Source organism: Athene cunicularia (assembly GCF_003259725.1).
Source record: "Athene cunicularia isolate RWA chromosome 1 unlocalized genomic scaffold, athCun1 chr1_part1, whole genome shotgun sequence".
NCBI classification, from domain to species: Eukaryota; Metazoa; Chordata; class Aves; order Strigiformes; family Strigidae; genus Athene; species Athene cunicularia.
This window is the reverse complement of record NW_020799091.1, coordinates 15,638,703-15,659,772: the sequence shown is the minus strand read 5'-3', so window position 1 is coordinate 15,659,772 and position 21,070 is coordinate 15,638,703. Positions and strand designations below refer to the sequence as shown.

At 38.2% G+C, this 21,070-nt stretch overlaps 1 protein-coding gene across 1 annotated transcript in view; it reads left to right on the top strand.

Annotated features, from left to right (window-relative positions):
• Nucleotides 1-21,070, top strand: part of GUCY1A2 (guanylate cyclase 1 soluble subunit alpha 2) — a 177,551-nt gene that overhangs the window by 97,208 nt on the left and 59,273 nt on the right. Inside the window, exon 6 of the mRNA XM_026856787.1 lies at nt 15,530-15,673. Within this exon, the coding sequence (XP_026712588.1) occupies nt 15,530-15,673 (144 nt within the window). The remainder of the gene's footprint in view (nt 1-15,529; nt 15,674-21,070) is intronic.

Below are 21,070 nucleotides of genomic sequence, written 5' to 3'. Positions count from 1 at the left end.
AATCTTCCCCACTTAAGATTCCTGCAACTTCTGATTCTCCCTCAAAGAAATATGTCTGACATAGGATCATTTTATGTATTTTTTCTTGTTGAGTCCTTTTTCTTGTGTAGGCCTGCTTTCTCAGCTGTTTTCCCCTCAGTGTCCTTTCTGAAACAATCCATTTTCCTCCCTCACCCATTAACTACTGTAGGGAGTAAGAGCAGCACGTACTGTGGCAGCTTTTTTGGCTGTGCATGCACTGACTGGGTGGCTGTCTATTCTGGCTGGGTAACGCCAAGCCAAATAGAGCAGAACCAGGCCTGCTATTCCAGGTGTTAGTTCCTTTTCTCCTTTCTCTGAACAGTGCAGCATTTGTCCTTTGAAGGCATTTCCAGATACTCTCCTAACACTAAACCTCAATTTCTGTGAAGTGCTGAGTCCCACTTCCTATGTCTAAGCAAAGAGTCCTAAATGTTTTTGACAATGAACTATTGGTAGTTGCCAAAATTTTTTTTTTTTGCTATACATTTTTGCTGTCAAAATTTTAATTGAAAGTTTGTTGAATATTTATAAAATAAGACAGTGTAATTCTGCGGGTTAATTTTATGGTTATAATTCATAACTTTGTTACGTGATTTTCTGCTTTCTTTTTGGTTTCATTATTTGGCTTAACTGTCATTCTCTCTGAGTGGTGCCACACACATATCTCAAAGTCCTTTAGCAGCTTCCTTGGGGTTCTCCGACTATTATTCCTGGCAACATTATTTCAGTTACTTTACAGCGAATTATATTATTTTAGTTATTATAAATGATACAGCTAGTACATCAGATCTTCATTTTCTGATTTTATACAGCTAACTTTGGCTACAGCCTTAATTTTTGCTCATTGTAAAGACCCGAGACCATAAAAGGGTAGGTAATCTGGACTGCTCTGCAATCATTCAAGACATACTCACCAGTTCTGAAAAATATTGTTTATATTGAGATTGTGATATAATGCTTTTAGGAACCTAACATCCAAAAATACCACTTTACATTTTTATACTGGTAGTTTAAGATGCAGAAATCAGTATTCATTTTACAGAAAATACCAGGACTTTCTTACTGCCAGGACGATCCCTCCTTGAGAACTGATATTTGTCCATATTCATATACATGTTCTTAAGCTTACTATCAGTGTTATAATGATTAAATGACTGCAGTGACAGGAGTCGTGAGCTTCTGACTATTCTGAGATTTTCTAGGCTTTGTAATTTGTAAGTTAAAAACCATAGCCTCCAAGTTTGCATGTAAAATCTACAGCCACTATTTTTTTGTCTTTCCATCATTTCTACAGTTTTAACCTTCTAAGTTCAGTGCAACTACATGACCATTTTGAGAAGGTCATCTTAGGCATCTGCAGAATGAAGATTATTATGAAATGCAATTAAAATATATAAAAGATACTGATACCCTTATATGAGCAAACTGATAAGCATAAAATACTGTACTATATCTTTTCTAAGACAAATAGGAGCAGTTTTGGGGATTACCAGTGTACTAAGTGTTACTTCTTCCTGTTAAAGTCAGTGAGTTTTGAATGTGGATTAGAAGAAAATGGGTAATAGAAGAAAATATCCATTGCCCAGAAACTCTTCTTTCCATAGTGCCATCCAGCCTGGTAGACCTGCCCTTCAGAACGCTGCTCTGTTCAGGTCGCACCACAGAGAGCTCCTAAACCTTCTTCTGCTCTGAGTAGGCTGTAACACTGAGTTTCTCCTTGTACCCTCTAGTTGTGCATGGACTTGCTGGCACACAGGTGTGTCTCACTCCAGTATGAAGACAGGGCAAAGGTGGGGCACCTATATTTTTGGGAACTCAGAAGTGTTCTTGGGTTAAGTTTATAACAAAAGAAACACAAAAGATTCCTTGGATTTTCCCTACAGATCTGGTGTATCACCACCCAAGAGCTCCAGGATATTTTAAGACTTGCCATTATGTTAAGCATGTATTTTTCTGCAGCCTTGTCGTGAATTTATGCTTTTTGTCTTTAGGGAGATTTGCAAATGAAGCAGACAGACATGGAGGCTCCAGAAAAGTTATTCTTTACTTTATAAACATACAAACCTGCACAAAGCACTAAAACATCTGTGCACCTTCCCCCGTTTCAGGCAATTGAATACACAAGAATCCTCTAAAGAGTCTAGGACTTCTTCTGTATATAATTTCTTCTTCAGGAATACCATGTTTGTATATATTTCCTTCTCTTATTCTCCTTTCTACTTTTCTCTGAAAAGCACACATTTGTTTATGAGTGTCCTGCTCTGTTTCTCTCAAGCTTCTTGGGAGCCTTAAAGTCTATGTCCAAGTTGCAGGTCCTGGGAGTGCTTCCCAAGTCCTCAGTTTGTGTGTGAACCCTGGCCATATCTTGACGTTTTATTTAGATAGGACTGAGACAGGTATGCTCCTTTGGGGCTCCCTTCTCCATACTGAGGAGCAAGATCAGATGTAGCAGCTGGACAGAAACCATGGCTAAAAGCATACCATGTTGCAGCATACAGATGTCCCTGATGCTATGTTTTATAAAACCCACCATTAATACTTAAATCCTTTCCTTTCTTGTGTCAAGTTTTTCCACCTTCTAAATTTCAGTCTATCTGAGGGACTGGAGAAAATCAATTTCACTGTGCATCAGTCTAGGCTATTGCCATTTAAACAGTCCAATATTGAGTCAGATCTAGGGGATACATAGCACAACCGTTAACAACATATTGCTGGCCCTTCATATGCAGCATCTTCATTCATGCAAACAGCATTCATAACTGTACCTTAATTTCTTAAATTATTTAAGTGAATATGGAGGATACTTAGGTAATTTAAGAGATAGTAGCTAATGTATGAATTTTAAGACAATAAATTAAAGCTTAACGTAAACTTGAGGAAGATATTCAGTAGTAGTTTTGATGCTGGGGTTAACAAATTAAGACCCCTCTCACATCTGGAGAAGGGCAGTCACATTAAACTGAAGTGTGTGTCAACTTATGCATGATTATTTTCATATTTGCTTACTTTGTTAAACAGTTCTTGGCATTTACTTTGACATACTATCTCACATAAGGCACAATGCCAGACAGGACATTTTCTATTCATCAGACATATCCAGTGTGATTTTTTCGATTTCAAACTTGTCTACAAAAGACAGAGGTCATTTATGCACTATGACTTTGTACTCCGTGACTCCTGTGTGCAAACCTGATGTTGATAGCGTGTAAACTGTAAGTCTTCTAACGTGTCTATTTTAACTAGTGAAAATAACCCTTTAAAAATATTAGATAATCACAGAATCACACAGAAATGTCTAGGTTGGAAAGGACCTTGAAGATCATCTAGTCCAACCGTCAACTTAGCACTGACAGTTCCCAACTACACCAGATCCCTCAGCGCTATGTCGACCCGACTCTTAAACACCTCCAGGGATGGGGACTCCACCACCTCCCTGGGCAGCCCATTCCAACGCCCAACAACCCCTTCTGGAAAGAAATGCTTCCTAATATCCAGTCTAAACCTTCCCTGGCACAACTTGAGGCCATTACCTCTTGTCCTATCGCTTGTTACTTGGTTAAAGAGACTCATCCCCAGCTCTCTGCACCCTCCTTCCAGGTAGCTGTAGAGGTCAATGAGGTCTCCCCTCAGCCTCCTCTTCTCCAGACTAAACCCCCCCAGTTCCCTCAGCCGCTCCCCCTACGACCTGTGCTCCAGACCCTGCACCAGCTCCGTTGCCCTTCTCTGGACACGCTCGAGTCATTCAATGTCCTTTTTGTAGTGAGGGGCCCAAAACTGAACCCAGGAATCGAGGGGCGGCCTCACCAGTGCCGAGTCCAGGGGTCAGATCCCTTCCCTGTCCCTGCTGGCCACGCTATTGCTGACACAAGCCAGGATGCCATTGGCCTTCTTGGCCCCCTGGGCACACTGCTGGCTCCTGTTCAGCCGGTTGTCAGTCAACCCCCCCAGGTCCCTCTCTGACTGGCAGCTCTCCAGCCACTCCTCCCCAAGCCTGTAGCGCTGCTGGGGGTTGTTGTGGCCCAAGGGCAGACCCCGGCATTTGGCCTCATTGAAACTCATATAATAATTCTACACAGCAAGTACTATTTGTATCATTTCTCTTTTTAAGGAAAACAGCACTTTAAATTAAAGTGTAGATGAAAAGGTTCCTCCATATATTGGATACTGAAAGATTTAGTCTTAAGACTGCTAAATAGGTGCTATAGAGAGAATTTGAATACAGCACTTCCTGCAAAATGCTTGTGAACTCGCCAGCATGTAGCATCATTAAACTCACTAAAAATAAAATACCCTCAGGCCTGGTAAGAGCAATTGCTTTATAATTAGGCTCTTGGGAAAGGAGCTAGGTTTTATGGTAAGAGATTTTTTTAAAAAATGAGCTTTACCAGATGAATAGATTTCTAAACTTCATAGATGGACAGTTGAAATACATTCCTGGTCATGTAAGAGGAGTTTTCCATACACTGAACTATTTCCAAAAGCAGAACGCAGTGTCATAAAAGCATTGTAGAGTTATCTTGAAACTTATGCACAAGATTTCACTGCTTAGGAGTCAGTTTTGAAGTTGAGAGACAGATGTTTTTCTGTGTAGTAGAAAAACATACAGAATACTTCAAAATGCAAACAGAACTGGCTTTAATTTGTATTCACACATCAAGAAAACAAAGAGATTTTGATTAATTGGAAAAAGGTCTCTATTCACTCTTTGCTAAGTAGACAGAAATGTAGATACAGAAGCTACCTCAGAATCAAATATACTTAGGCCATGCTCAGAGGAGGCTTTTCTGAACTGCACTTACACCACCTCTCAGTGAAATAAACTATCTAGTTTCCCTCCAGCATATTTCTTTGACATTTCTTTCCTTGGAATCTGTGTTTTATATTAAGTGACTTGTTCAAGTCTTTCTACTATAAGCTGCCCAAAATACATCACGTCTGTCCTCCCTCCACTTAGTGATTAATAACGTCCCTGAACTGCATGCCAAAATACGCATGCCAAGATACAGGATTTTTTCAGCTAAACAGGATCTTCCTGTTGTACTGACAAACAGTATCTTAGCACTAGCAGTCAACACACTCATACAGTCTTTTTCCTGTTTTGGGGTACTTTATGGGAGCAGGAACATGTACTCTGTAGTGCTCTTTCAGTCATGGGGTGAGTCATGCAGGAGAAGATAACAGCTCATGTAGAGCCTTCTGAGAGTTTCACAAACTAAACCTTCCCAGTCTGTGCCATTATGGCCCACATAAACCTAATTTTCAGCCATTTCTCAGAAAAAGCATGCTGATGACAACACGGAGGAGTCCTGCATATCAGATGACAGTCTTTCTGATTTTCCTGCTGTACAACTTAGGGCAGAAAACAGATGAAATTAAAGCCTATTGAGAGATACTCATACCTTCAAAGGTTTCTTACAGAGATATACTTGCAAGAATTTTATCTTAAGGCTGAATTTTGCTATATTCCTTTAGAGCGAAGACGTTTCAGCTTTCATAAAAAAATATACAGTGTTGAGGTACTGTGTAGTTCAGTCTTGCAGATGAAAAAAAATCCAGATAAACAGGTTAATGAAAATTTTGAGGAGGTATAGGTCTTTACTGCAGTACCTGAGAACACTTCCCAGCTTCCAGTTCCAGGTGCATTCCCATCCTGAATCCTGGCTTCATGCTGAAATGAAACTTAAGAAACCTCCTCCTTATTTATTTATGTACTCCCAATGAAATGCAGCCTTGGTGTGCAGGAAGACAAGATGTTCTCCAGTAATTCAGGCTGAGGAGTACATATGGAACTTGCTCTAAGAGACAGCCAGGGACACAACGTGACTTTGGTCCTTAAGAAACTATTTCCAGGTCTTCAAAACAAAATTAATACTCTAGAAGTCATTGATTTTGCTGTTAATGTAGTCATAAGAATCACTTAAACTTCATATTCCCCATTAAATACTGTTCTGAGCCAGGATTAATCTCTAAGAGTGGAAAGGAAACAGACGAATGGAGTGTAGAAGGGTTTTCCAGTGGTTTCTCTGTCTATCTGGAGATCAGTTTTCCTGAAGGACTGTTAATTTCCCAGAACTTGCCCTGTCCTGCTTCTAAAATTCACTTGCTTTGGTGAACTTCCATGTTCACTGTGTCCTTCTCCCTCTTCACATGGTCTTGTTAATTCTTCTGTATTTCTGAGACAGAGGTGAAACTATACTATTTATAACATAGAACTAGTCATCTAGACTATGCTCACTGTCAGCAGAGAAAAGTATGAATTTTTAGGTTAAGTGTAAATCTTTCCTAGTGTGAGATTAATCTTTTCCTGAAGGAGATGCTTAGCGGATGTCAGATGACTGCTAGAGTTCCCGTTTCAGTTCATTGATTGTAAAGAGAATTGAGAGTGAATAACTCGCATTCAGATTACTATATTAGAGGTACCTCCGGTTAGGTGAGCTGAATCCCAGCCATGTTGTCTACATCATACCAGCTTGCAGCCTATATGGTTGAAATACTGCTTCTTCCCTGCTTGTGCCTTCTACTTTTCATGTGCTTTATTTTTACAGTTATTTAATTATGTTATACAGTTCAATGCAATGTTATGTTGTTTAATTCATAGAGTGTATTTTGATTGAGTAAAATGAAGTTTCACTTCATTTTAATTTCTCTCATACAATCAACATCAACCCAAGTTACTTCTTTCCTAATTTCATTGCATTTTGTTATATTGGTGCTAGAATAACTCCCATCACCACCTAGCATGAGTATTGTGCTGTCTCTCATTAGGGTCCCTTGGAATACTTTACTGATTAATTCAAAGCTTGACTTCCCATGATTTTTGCAAATAGATATGATGATTGACATCCAAAAAGCTATATATTTCTCATCCCATTGAAACAATTAGTAACATGTGGCACTGACTGAAAGAGGCAATGGAGTATTCATTAGTGCTGATTCTATTCACTTTTAGTTAAGAAGAGAAATATTAGCAGCATTTCATCAACCAAGGAAACTGAGGTGGTAATTTTACTGATGATCATTAAAGATAAGGAAAGGTTAGATTCTAATCTGCTGGGTGGTCACCAGGGAACCTGTATTGTTGCAGCTCCAAATAATGCAACTCTGTGTCTCAACCGAGCAAAGTTATCTATAAAAAAATGCACAGGAAAAAAGGGTGTTTTTTTCAAAAATCTCTCCTCCCCTCCCCTCCATGGGAGTATAGGTTATAAATCAGAAAAAAAGAAAACATTTCATTATTGCTAACAGAAGAAATACAATAATAATTTTTTTTAAATGCCATTACTTTAATATTTCCATGGGCAATTTAAATATTACATCATGAAAAGTTCAGAAAGTGTGGATAATTTTCAGCTTTAACTTTTCCAGCGTAATTTGTGTCACAGATTTTTTTCTTCTCAGAATTAAAAGTTCCAGTGTTAAAGGGAAGAATCAGTATAAGCTCCAGTATAAACTCAATTATCTAAATGTCAGGAGAGACAGAAAACATTTGGATGACTGACATTTCAGATAATTACCAATATAGCTAATAGATATACTGGGGGACAGGGCATACCATATAGTTACAGTCTAGATTACAGTAGGAACTGCCATAACTAATGCATTATAATGGTCCATGTTTGATGGTATTGAACACCAGTACTTGAAGAAGTATAAGAAACCCCATGAGCTACTTATGAAATGTCAGGTACATATGGCAGACTTCTTTCTAGAATTTTCATTTGGAGATTTTTGCCCTAAAATACAAGGATTATGCTGGAGCATCTACTAAAATCCTCACTGTCTGCAGAACTGTTTGATGGTTCTCTAAAAAACTTGCAAAATTCTTTTTATGTGAGTAAGATCTTGTGGTCAATACATTTCACAGGCTTCCTGCTTTCCTAATCCATAAGGATGCTAATGTCATTGTTGTCTCTCGACCTTCCATCCTGCACCACTGTGAAGAGCCCACCTCTGTCTCCTCGAGGACCTCCTGCAGGCATTGGGGGCTGCTCTTAGGTCCCCTCAAGTCACCTCTGCTCCAGGCTGAGCAAGCTCAGCTCCCCCAGATGCTCCAGCTCCCACCATCTTGGTGGCCCCCCACTGAATTGGATCCGGTTTAAACTGTGATTAGCTAAGACATTACCCCTTTCCTTGCTACTTCTATTTTTTTTCATTCTCAAGCTCTTTAAGAGGAAACTGGTATCATTGCAACTGCCATTTGTTATTATTTCAATATTTTAAAATTAAATTCTATAGAATATCTCCCAGCATTAGGAGGCTGGCAGGCTATTGGCAGATTACTCATAAGTGATAAGGAATAATTTAGTAATAAACTTCTCTTCAGCTAAATGCAGCATATAGTGTGGCTGTAAACAGGGTGTGAAGCATAGAGAAACTGTTTAATATTCCAAGTTTTCCTGCCAATTTAAAATTATAATGATTATGAACACATACTTAAGCAGAGGTAAATATTTCTGGTAATTAAAATATCATAGACTACAGCAGGATTTGATGCATGCGGAAACTCAACTGATTTTGAAAAAATATCTGTTACTCTATAAAAGGAGGACAAGAAATCAAGTCATGGAAGGACATGAAGGATATTTATGTTTACTTACTCTTTCTAAAGGCTATGTGTGTGATACAGTTATATAGATAATCTCTATATGTTAATAGAATAAACCAAATAAACTTTGAACGGCACAATATATTTTTCCTCATACGTGTACCACTGAAAGGTTTTCTCAAGGAAGAGCATCCTTGAGCAAAGAATGGTTATGCAATACTTACATATTCACTTTCCAAAGTAATCCTGAATTCACTTGATCACTTGCATATAACAGCAGGGTATCCAGGAGTGTCCTGTAGTTCTTCATCCTGAAATGCACAGTAATTTTTTTTTCCTGTGCCTTGCAAGAAAAAAAAAATCTGTTCTTTCTGTGTATATATATATATATATCATCTCTGGAAGGTGCTGAAGGATGACTGTCCCTTGAATGGATTTGTCTTGAGAAGGGCTCTGTTAGCAGTTAATTTTATCTCAGCAGGACAGCCAACTCAGACTAAAATCACTAGTGCAACCTGCATTAAAGGCTTTTATTTATGGATGACACTTTGAGTTAGAGATAGTACTTCAACTGTGTTTTTCTCTATAGTGAAAGAAATCCAACTTTTTATTTCAAATTCAGTTATCTTGCAAAAGAACATTGAACAGGCCATAGAGACAGTGACATAGACTATTCTAGGGTGAATGGGTACTAAATATTATAACCCCTAGGAGTGAGATAATAAATACCTATGCAGCCCTGTGAATATTTTGGAGATGGGAACAATAGTACACAAGTACCCTTCACAGGAAGGTCGAGGCTCTACAAGGGACATGTTGTTAAGGGTAGATTTTCTTCCTGATAGAAGACAGCAATTTTTGAATTTTCAGGCCCATTTTTGTGTACATGTTTACTTGCGATCATAAGCAAAGAAGCCTTCTTGATATGAGTATAATTTAACCCATTAAAAAAGGAACACACTGCACACAGACTTATTTATGGCTCTTACATGCAAAAATAGTAATGAGTACTCCACTGCAACAGTTAGAATACAAATTATCTATTTAGCTTTTACAGGAAACCTGCTGAGAGGGAAAGGAATAAAACTAGAGCCAGTTCTTCCTCCATCTACTTCTTTCAGTGGATTTAATATTTCTGATTGCTGTGGGAATTTCTGATGAGAATTGCCACGAGAGTGACCCCCATGACTACATTTATGTTTATTTCCAAGCTATGCTTTGAAAAAGGTGCAAGTAAGATTCCTTGAACTATTTGGATTCCCGAATATTTTAGATTAAAATGTTTAAACTTGCTATTTTAGGTTTCACTTACAAAATTATATTTTGCCTCTGTGTGTAACCCTGTGAAGTGTGACACTTCAGTTCCTTCATTACTTCTAGAAGTTCACATATGTAATGACTGGTGCATATTCATGCATTCACAAGGAAAAGTACAGAAGCAGGGATATTACCTCAGTACACCGCATTTTCACTTCTAAACTGTCATTGAATCAACACCCTGAATTTATACCCAGGGAACATCATTCAGCTACAACTTCCAGTTTCTCAGTTAACATAACACAAAGTTTAGCTACTCATAGCTAGAAGGGACCTGTTGGAGCTGCCCAGGGGACAGTTTATTAATCTCTGTTCTCTGGACACATTAGAATTGGAAAAATTTCATTTTCTTTGCTGGGCTACCAGATTCATCTGCAAGTCATATTCCACCTAAAATCAGTATGAATTAAGAATAAGAAAACTACTGTAGAGCTCAACTTCTGTAAAAAGTACTGTTGATGTCTAAACCAGACATATGGTATCTATTGAGGACTAACAGAAGCTGGGTACATGGAAAATGACTTCCCAAAAGTAGAAGATATTTTTGTTTGCCGTCTGCTGCAAGTCTTGTGCATTGTCACTCTACAGTATTCAGCATTCTCAGGATATCTATCAAGAAGCTTTTTCTGAACTGTAAAGTACATACAACTACTTCAATTAATTATGAATCTTAATCTTTGATTTGTTGAGGGCCAGACTTAAAATCTTTTGGACATTTCCAGTGACTTGACACAGAGTAATAGAAGGCTTTAGAGAAGGCCTTTGTATAGCATTGTAAGTAGCTGCAGTGTTTCCTGGCTTCTTTGTTAAGAATAAAAATGATATTCTGCATTTTTAATAGATTTGTCTAATTTTGAAATCTAAGTTCAACCTCACTTCTCTTCTATGGTGCTATATATTAATTCCCAATTAATGAAGGCTCCAGCGAAGCATGCCATGGTGACTGTAAATCATTGAAAAAGGGATGAAAAGTAGGTAAGAGTAGGTCAAGCTGCCAGTGAGTGGCTAGAAATACTAAGAGCAGTGAGAAATTATTATTAAACTAGAACAAAAATGTACCAAATCTTAATAAAGATAAAGCTGTCAATCATATGCAAAAATGGCTGAATTCAAACCAGAATCTAATTTGTTTTTTAAAAGAATCAGAATGATGTATTCTGATCTTACAGTGATAACAAAATACCTTCATCTATATATGTATCTAGGAAGGATATAAAAGTCAAATATACTACTAATAATGCACTATAATAGTCACATTACAAACTTAAAACCTCAGAAGTTAGTTTTTCACATGGTGGAGATTTCCTCTGGAGTTTCATTAGTGTATATCTTCATCTTGAAGACCATCAAACAGATCTGAGTGCTGCTATTTTTAGCTACCTTGAGTAGTACCTTCCTTTTCTCTTAATGCTGTTGACATTTACTTGAATATTTAGGGAGTAAGTTGCTCTCTGGTGTGCACAGTGATTTCAGGATCTACCTAGCAGGTAGTTTGAGGTGAGGTATAAGCAGTACTTTGGTTTTTTTGGTCTAATTCCTGCTCCTTAGCTGAGGCAAGATAAATCCCTTTCTTCCGCATGCATGTCTGACTCACTGACAGGCCCAGCCTGAAATTCTGAAGTGCAGTGTATCACTCCCATTGCAATTTCTATTTTTATGTCCACATACAACCTTATGAAGTTCAACAAGGCCAAATACAAGGTCCTTCACCTGGGTTAGGGTAATCCTCAATATTAATACAGACTGGGGGATGAATGAATTGAGAACAGCTCTGCAGAGAAGGACTTGGGGATATTGGTAGATGAAAAATTAGTTGTGAGCCAGTAACGTGTGCTTGCAGCCCAGGAAGGCAGCCATATCCTGGGCTGCTGTTTTGCCAATTATCAGGCCTAGCATAAAGGACACAGCCAGCATAAAGATGAGCCAAGAACCAAATTGTATTTGATACAAAAGGGTCAGTACATGGGTGAAGTGCTGGGGTACAAGTCAGTCAAATTTTACATAATCAACATCAATCCTACTGACCCCAACAACGACACCACACAACCAACAATGGGTGGAATAAATGGTGAAATGCAGTCTCCCATAGAAGGGACAGGAGACAACAAAGTCAACAAGCCAAATACATAAGACCAAGGAAGCCACACACTGAATCTCCACACAGCCCCTGTTTACAAAGACCAGACCTGACCTGACCTGACCGGAGCCCAGTCCCAGGGAGGCCCTTCCCCAACAGGGAACTCTGCACAGGGCATCCACCTCACAGACAGACACTGCCCCTCACTGCAAGTGGTCCCAGCTTTTATCCCTCAGTGGGACACCTGACCTTTGGTTACCTAGTGTGGGACACCTGGGGCTCCTTTACCCAATGGCTCTCCCTGCAAGGCCGCACCCTGGAGGGAAGCTTAAAGGTAAACTCACCTCCCCTTTGGGAAGGGCTGTGGGAATCACCCATATGTCAACCTTAATTTGGGGCTTGGGGTTGAAACCCCAGCATTTCAGCTGCATAAAAAGAAGTGTGTCCAGCAGGTCAAGGGAGATGATTCTTCTTCTTGACTCTGCTCCTGTGAGATCCCACCTGGAGTACTTCATTGAGCTCTGGGGTCCCTAGTACAAGACAGACATGGATCTGTTAGAGCAGGTCCAGAGGAGGGCCACAAGATTGATTGGAAGACTGGAACGTCTCTCCTATGAAGAAGGGCTTGGGAGTTGGAATTGTTAAACTAGGAGCAGAGAAGGTTCCAGGAAGAACTTACTTGCCCTTTCAATATAGAAAGGTGGCTTGTAAGAAAGATGGAGAGAGACATTTTGCCATGGCCTGTAAGGGGCAACAGTTATAAACTGAGAGTAGATTTAGACTGGATATAAGGAAGCAATTTTTATGATGAAGGTGATGAGGCACCGGAACAAGCTGCCCAGAGAAGTTGTGAATGCCTCATCGTTGAAAGTATTCAAGGCCAGGCTGGACAGGGCTTTGAACAACTTGTTCTAGTGAAAGATGTCCTTGTCTGTGGCAGGGGAGTTGGACTAGATGATCTTTGAAGGTCCCTTCCAACCCAAACCATTCCATGATGCTATGACTCCATATAAGAGGACCAAATCAATGTACCATGAACAAGATGAATTATAAAAAATCCTGGAGATTTTTTTAAAAAGGTGTTGAGGAAAAAAAAAAAAGATAATTGGAAATTTTGTCAAATCTGATTTTGAAGGAGGACTGAAGGCTAAAATTTGTTAGAGATACTCAGCATGGAAATTTCATCTTAAATAGTTGGGGAAAATCTTACTAGTGACTGAAAACAGGATCACAGAATGGTAAATGATTAGAAAATTTTATCAGTACTCATCACATCCAGTTTCAACTACCAGGTCAGTCTCAACAGTCCTAGTCATTCCCTTGGTTTTCCAGTATTACTGTCAGAGGAAATTAATAGGAACAAGCACTTTAAAGAGTATCCTAGAGTGGTATTAATTTTTATTTTCAGAATAAGGTTAACATCAGGCATCATCAGTCTCATTTTTCTGGTAGTACACAAATATGTACAATGCAACTCTAATGATGCTACTCATTCAATGAGTGTAATTTAGCTGTTAAATTAGTTTACACTGCTATGGAAATTTCCAAAGGGGGTGAAACTAAAGAAGTAAGTAGGTTTGCCTGAACATTTCAGTATATGGTCACAGATCTATACTTGCTTACAGTTGTGTAATGCAATGAACTTTAGTGGAAAGATCATTCTGAAATTAAATCATTCAACAATAAGCAGTATTTGTATTTGACATCATAGAATTACCTGTTTTTGTAGTAACCCCTTTATTTTTATTCAAACTGGTTATGTTCATCCACAATTTTTAAGAATGACAGTGTGCAGTCATTTGGGTCTCTGCTAATTCTTCCTTTTGATTTAGAGAATTTTTACCACTTATTTCTTAGCCATCCAGAGTGTTGTGTTGACTTCTGATACTTTTTCTCGCTATGCTCATGTATTTTCTTCCCAAGTTTCTACATTTTTCACCAGCCATTGCAATATACTTTCCCATCCATTTGTCTTTGGAAAGACGACCTCCTAAACTGCAGGGAGTTGGCAGTCTCTGCTTGTAGACAGATCCTGAGATTATCTTGGGTGAAATAGGCAGACAGGCAGCAGTATTGATTGCTCCTACATGTTCCTTCTATATCCTACATTCTCCTTCTATATACAAGTACTATTAGGAGCTTCCAAATGTGACAAGGGAGCTTTAAGAGGTGTCTCAGCTCTCAACTTGTGAGAAACCCTCAGCTGCTTATATCTATCCGCCTGCACAATCAGAAGGAAAGGCTAAGGTGCCAAACTTCACAATGGGCTTGTAGCAGCTTCTGTTAAGTTTGATGGTCAGACATATGTGCTCATACTGCTATTCTAGATTCATGCTCTGGGTATATTTACATGTAGTGCTTACTTTTTGAGATACTATTTCCAATTCTGTTTGTCAGGACTAGAAATTAATCTGAGAAGGTCCAGGTCTACTAATGTTAGTAGAATCTCTGCAGAGAGAAGAATCAGCTGTATTTATTTCCCTGAATAAAAGTCCTTGCTCAGTGCATGCTTTCCTCTCACCCTAGTCTTTCTCGAAGCCTTTTCTGTCATTCCTATAGTGCTGTGGACAGGGTGAAAGCCAGATTAGTTATGTAACAAAACCCAAATGCATCCTTGAGGTTTGAGTCTGCTTGGGCATGTGTTAATGGACTGTGTGCAGAGCATGTGGCAGATGTGTGGGCAAGCAGACTGCAAAACACAATCCTATCAATAAAGCTGTAGGACTTGAGGGCTTCATTGTTTCTCAGACTACCTTTATCCAGAGCCAGAGGGCTTCTGGTTTTTTGTTTGTTTGGTTTTTTTGGTGGTTTTTTTTTTTTTGGCTCCTGCTTCCCCCCGAAGGACAGCTTTCTTATAGAAAATCAAGGATAAGAGAGAGGTAAGACCTGTCTGAAGAGACCAGGGGGATCAGTCTGCTGAACTTGATACCTGAAGGCAGGGAATTTTCAGTCAGGTAGCCTGCATAGTAGAGAGAGGTAACAGTTCCTATTTGAAAATAAGAAGCAGGTGCAATCTGAAGTCTGCAGCAATAGCATGGATTTGTAAATTATCCCTATACAAGGAAGAGCTGCCTGCTAATGAGAAGTTATAGACTCTCCACTGTTTTTTATGGTAATATTTTGCTTTTTCTAATTCTCTTCCTGATACAGTTTTCTAGCAGAGCAGATAATAATAATGAAGAATTATAATCATGTAGCACTATTCTTACCCAACAGCAAATTCCGCCAGGATAATGTCAAACAAAGCTGCAAGCAATTTCTCAATTAGGGAAATAGTTTTCTATATTAATGCTATGGGAAAATAATGTCATCTCTCAGCTGATGGCAAACACAGTTCTAGATGAAATGATCTTTGGTTATAATAGTGATGAACCACTATGCAATTGCATGTCACGTTTTGACTGCACCTGTTTGCAAACTCAGGTTAATTATGCTCCGTTGTCTAATTGCTTATTTTATGGATGTTTTGCTCACATGTTTTAAGCAATGCTATTTGATTGCAGGTAACTAATGGTAGGGTTCTCTTCTCATTATCATACTTTAACATTTGATTTGTCTGATTGCTGCAGGTGGAAACAATAGGCGATGCGTACTGTGTTGCAGCAGGGCTCCATAAGAAAAGCCTTAGTCATGCTAAAGCCATTGCCTTGATGGCACTGAAGATGATGGAGCTTTCAGAAGAGGTTCTCACTCCAGATGGGAGCCCTATTAAGGTAACCCCTTTGTTCTTTATTTGCAACTAGTCAGTGGTACCTGGACCTGATTAATTCCATTGTGTTCTGTCAGTTGAAATCTGTTTATTTCTGTAAGAATTTAAAATTTCATCAATATGTCACAGTCTTGTTTATGGACATTTATTTCATTGGTGCCCATCAATAATCATGTAAGCTATGCTTTAGTTTTGTAAGCACAAGTAGAATGTGCAGACTAGCTGTTGCCTTTTATGCACCAAATGCCTATTTGTGTCTGGAGTGCATCAGATGCACTTCTGGAGCCCTTCTTCCAATTCATTTTAGTGTGAGAAGAAGACAATTCATATAACAGCACTGTCCCATGCTACAAGCCAAAACACAGTATGTGATGGCAATAGGAAAATTCACTTCAGAATTAGGGTCCTGATCTGAACTTCAGCGCTAGCATATAGGCACTCGGAGAGACCCATAGATCTCAGGGGCCACACACATGTTTTCTAAATAGCTGTTGACCTGTAAAGAAGAAGATTATGTAGTCTGCCTGCTCTTTCTCAGTGTTAGTGTACTTCCTTCCCATGCTACTCCAGTTCTTTCTAGATTGGTACAGGAGGTAACAGGAAGTGGAAAAACACATGTCCTTTTGTACCATTTCAGAGTTCCACTGCTGTTCTGCTAATGTTGACCTTATACCAGCCTTGGAGCTGCTGGCATTTGGAATTGATAATGTTTCGATAGGAGGTGGAGATTCAGTAGGGAGGAAAAAACATGGAGAGATATCTATGCCCTTCTTTTTCAAGGGTCAGATTGCACGTTGTTTTCATTATGTGTACTCACTCCTCTCTCTGGTTAAATTGTTCTTCCCATAATACAAACATTTTGTTTTCAAAGAAAAGGGGGAAATTATGTAGAACAATTATTCAACACTGTCTAAAGCCCATAACGAAAGCCATATGTAGTTGAATGCAAAGGCTGGACAGACTTCCCATGGGATGATTTACATCATGGTTGAAATGCACTTTGAAAACTGCAGTTCCTCATGTCTGTTAAAAAAAGAGGGTTGCATCCAAAATGCCTTTTTTGTATTATTATTATTTTATTCCCCAAACATTGAAGGACTGTTTAAAGGTTTAAAATTTGACAGAAAGGAGATAAAATTTTTAAAAATACATTCAAAGATGTTGCTGTGATGCTCCTTGAGCAATAAAATTGTATACTTCTGAGTTCCAACTCCTTTCTGTTAGGTTATATGTTGAACTGTATTCCTTGAACGCTTTGTATATGGTGAATCAAAAGAGATTTAATCCAAGTGAATTCTTCTGCCCAAAAAGGAGATTATTGATGCAAGGAAATCAAGCTAGAAATTCCATGAAATATGGCAATGTGATATTCAAATTAAAATATATTGGGTTCTGGATAAAATATTTTTAGATATCTATGCTGCTGATGATTTTTTTTTTAATGTTAAAAAATATTTATTTGTTTATTCAAAAGAAGAAATATCTTGGACTATGGATCTTGAAGAAAAATTTTAAAGCTTCATGTGGACATTCATCGAACTTAAAATAAGTACTGAAAGACAAATGTTATCTGAAGATAACAGAAGACATAGCGTTTTTATTTTTTGATATAAAACTGTTTCAAATGGGTATTAATTTAATCCTACTAAAATAGATTTTCTAGATTATTTGATGATTTCTCTATTTTACCACTGACTATAGCTGAATACATTCTAGCTACATTGTCACATGCTGGGAGAGCTGTCTTCCAGATCATTTCCATCTTCATTTTCTTTTGAGTGATAACTGCAGTTATTGAGAAATTTTGAAGGTGTATGTTTTACTCTGGGAGTCATAGTTTGTGGCTGTTTTCATTTCCACTCACTATTTTTCAGAAAATTCCTCATGATTTCAGTGGCTGCATAAGAAAACCTATAAAAGAAAGACTATGAAGACAATGCAGAATAAAAATGCTTGCATAGAGTAAAACACTATGAATAACCAAATATTTTCAAGAAGTGCTAATAAGCCTCCTTTAGAATTCAGAAGAAAAAAGTCAGTTCATACTTAAACTGAAAGTAGAGGTACTGAGAAGATCTTCAATGGGTGTTAGTTGTCCTGTCTTCAGTTTTAGGGGACATACATTTCAGAGCAGGAGGGATGGTGATATCGTAAAATGTTGTTACCTTTGTAACTAACCTGGTAAATAGTGTTTACAAAAGCTTATCTTTCATAGAGGTATCTTGATTTGATTTTAAATATATTAAGGTTAGGGTTCCTCTTGCTTGGATTTCTACTCTGTAAAACTATTGAAATAAGGACTTTTGAAGATGGCTACTTTAATTTGTCCCAGTTTAGGCGTCTACTCTAGGATGAGATGAGTCACGCCCTAAAAATGTGTATTTTCTCAGTTGTCTGGAAGTGAAGTCTATGGACTTAGTCTAAATGTGGATGTCTACACTATAAGCTTCTTCACTCTGTCAGATGAGCCCTCCTACAAATGGCAAAGAACATATTTTTTTCTTAGTGATTACGTCAATGATCGTCACAGTTAAAAACATGCATTATTTCTAAATTAAATTGGTATGACTTCACCTTCCAGCCAATGTTGAATTGGCTAGAGTGATTCTTATATTAGCAGTCAGTTTTTCACTTAAAAACCATGAAGGTGCTTATCATGCCACAGTTAACAATGTTAACAAATACTCCATGTGCATAATAAAGTCTTAAAGCTGTGTCAGGGGAGGTTCAGGTTGGATATTAGGAAGAAGACATCAAGCACTGAAACAAGCTCCCAGGGAAGTGGTCATGGTCCCAAGCCTGACAGTGTTCAAGTGTTTGGACAGTGTTAGATACAGGATTTAACTTATAGGTTTCCCAGTGTGGAGTCAGGAGTTGGACTTTGTTCTGTAATCTACCTGAAGTTTAAGGCACACCTAGGTATGTGTAACAGTTACTATAGACTCAGCTCAGAAGCAGTCATAGGAGATTTACTGTGTGACACATTTTACAGTTAAGCATTGCCATTAAAATATTTAAATATTCATTAACATTAGATACAAAGTACACAATGTAGACTATAATATGTTTGTAAATGACTTGACTTCTAAACAGTGAATTAAATTGTACTATAATGTGGTACTTTGAGCTGGTCCTGTTGATATGAAAGGCAAAACAAGTGCAGTATTCTGACCTTAATTGTTACCTGTGATTCATGTTAACGAGCACGAGTCGCATTTTTCTGAGTCCTTGCCAAGTGCGTTGAATACAGAATGCTGATGCAGCTTTTGTTGTGTTGGAAAACCTATGTCAGTATTTGGATATTTGAAGAGAACTTGCAATCAGAGGGCAGCTTTCCTCATGGCCAATGTTTGGTGTCTTTGACAGCTTTCATGAGCTGCTGTGACTAAATTCCAACTTTATCCTTCAGGATAGTCCAGTAGCTATTTTGAAAAAGACAGACAGTTACTTCACTAGTGCAAGACAATTTTTCAAAACATAATTCCTAAAAATAAGGGACCTTGTGATCTCAGGAGTGAACAACAGTGTTCTGTTTTCTCCCCACCCTCCAACTGGCTGATAAGTCTTGATTAAATAGGAAGAAATCATTCTCAGGCACATGACACCACAGTTATTTGAAGTTCAGTTTCTGTTAGTAAGCTAGCAATTACAGCACAGTTATTCTGTTCTGATTGCGTTTTCTAGTAAGAAACATGCTGAATTCTCCTTGGTGATTGCAAGGGATTTCTTTTCCAGAGGCATATCCCTTGTTTAAGCTCCTTGAGGTCAGCACTGTAAATTGTGAGCTCAGAAGTTATTCCCCAGGTTTGTGGGGTGTGACTGATACAATTCATGTTTAAAAGACTAATTACTTAGGGGGCAACATGTTTTTTAGAGTTATTATGGATCTCTTAGGGTTGTGCTCATAGCAGAGATTTCAGCTCTAGGGAAACCTCACTGCAGTTATGAAGTGTAGTGCTTTTTATTTGTTGATTACTCAATTAGATATGTCTATGATTATGTTTTATGGAAGATGGATTTATTTGGTTGTCGTTTCAGGACTGAATTCAGCAGAATGCAAATATTTACTTTTTGTAGCTCTTTAAATGTTCATCCCTGCGATAGTGGCAAATATCTTATTAAATGACACTTAAGAGTCTCAAAGTTAGGAAGAAAAAGTAAATGAACAAATGAAAAAATACCATATCATAAATAGGAATTTAGGATAAGATTTTCACCTATAAAGTGCATTAGCAGACAATCCAATGAAGTTTGTTATCTGAGTACACAGTTATTGTTTGAAAATACTCATTGTAGTGATCACAAAAATACTTTGTTTGTACAGCCATGTACACTTCATGAAAACATCTGCCCCTTAGAGCAATGCTTGTGTGGCCAGTAAGTAGTGATGGACCTCAGGATGGTGACAAAAGTGCATGCAACAGGTCTGGATTATATCCAGATAATGCTCCCACCCCCTGAGTTGGGGCTCATAGTGTGCTGATGAGAGCTTCATGGTACTCATGTACTCAGGCATTTGACACTTCCAGCAGAGCCAAAGGCAGCAGAAATGCATAAGCAGAATGGAGACCCTGAGCCTGCACTCCTTATGAATAGCTCCCTGCATGAATAGCCTTGGATTTGCAGGGTAATGAAAAAATGTTGTGCAGAAAGAGGGAGCGAGCTATATTATAGCAGCCTCCACAAATCCTATCATCAGTGTTGTAACACAGTCTGCTCTTTTTGAAAGAAATATTTGTAGCAGAAAATGAGCTGCTCATTCTCCTGTGAGTGATGAAGGCTTCAGGTCCCTGTATGATTTTTTTTTTTTTAAACTCTATTCTGTTTGAGGCAAAATCCCATTCCTTTAGCATGAGCTAAGGCCTTAATACAAAAGAAGAACTTCTGTCTCAGACACTGCATGTAGAATTGTATATACATTTACATCCTTTTGGCAAAACACTTTTTAGTCCAGAAGCAGTTGCTTGATTTAAGTTCTGTACAACTAATTATATCTAGTGTCCTACACTTGTAGTTTGAAAATTTTGACTTAAAATTGCCTCCTGCACTTAAGTGTTACTTGAATTTATGATATGCTTTATATTTTACTACTCTTATTTTTCTAGATAAAGTGGAAGTACAATAATTTTAATAGCTAGAGTTAATGATGTAAGAATTATTCAGAGCATTGTCCTTTAGAGATAAAGGTCACAATGCAGATCTCATTTGATGTGTTAAAACCCATAGGATATTATTGGTGGCATTGCTTTTTATTATGCTTCAAATCTTGCCTAATTAATTAATGTGCAGTGTATATCCCAAAGAAACAGAAAGGCTTCCTTTTCAGTTTATTGTTAGAAGGGCTGCTCTGGCAGAACATACCTAGTTTTGACTAATGAGATTTCCCAAGAGGTCATTCTCT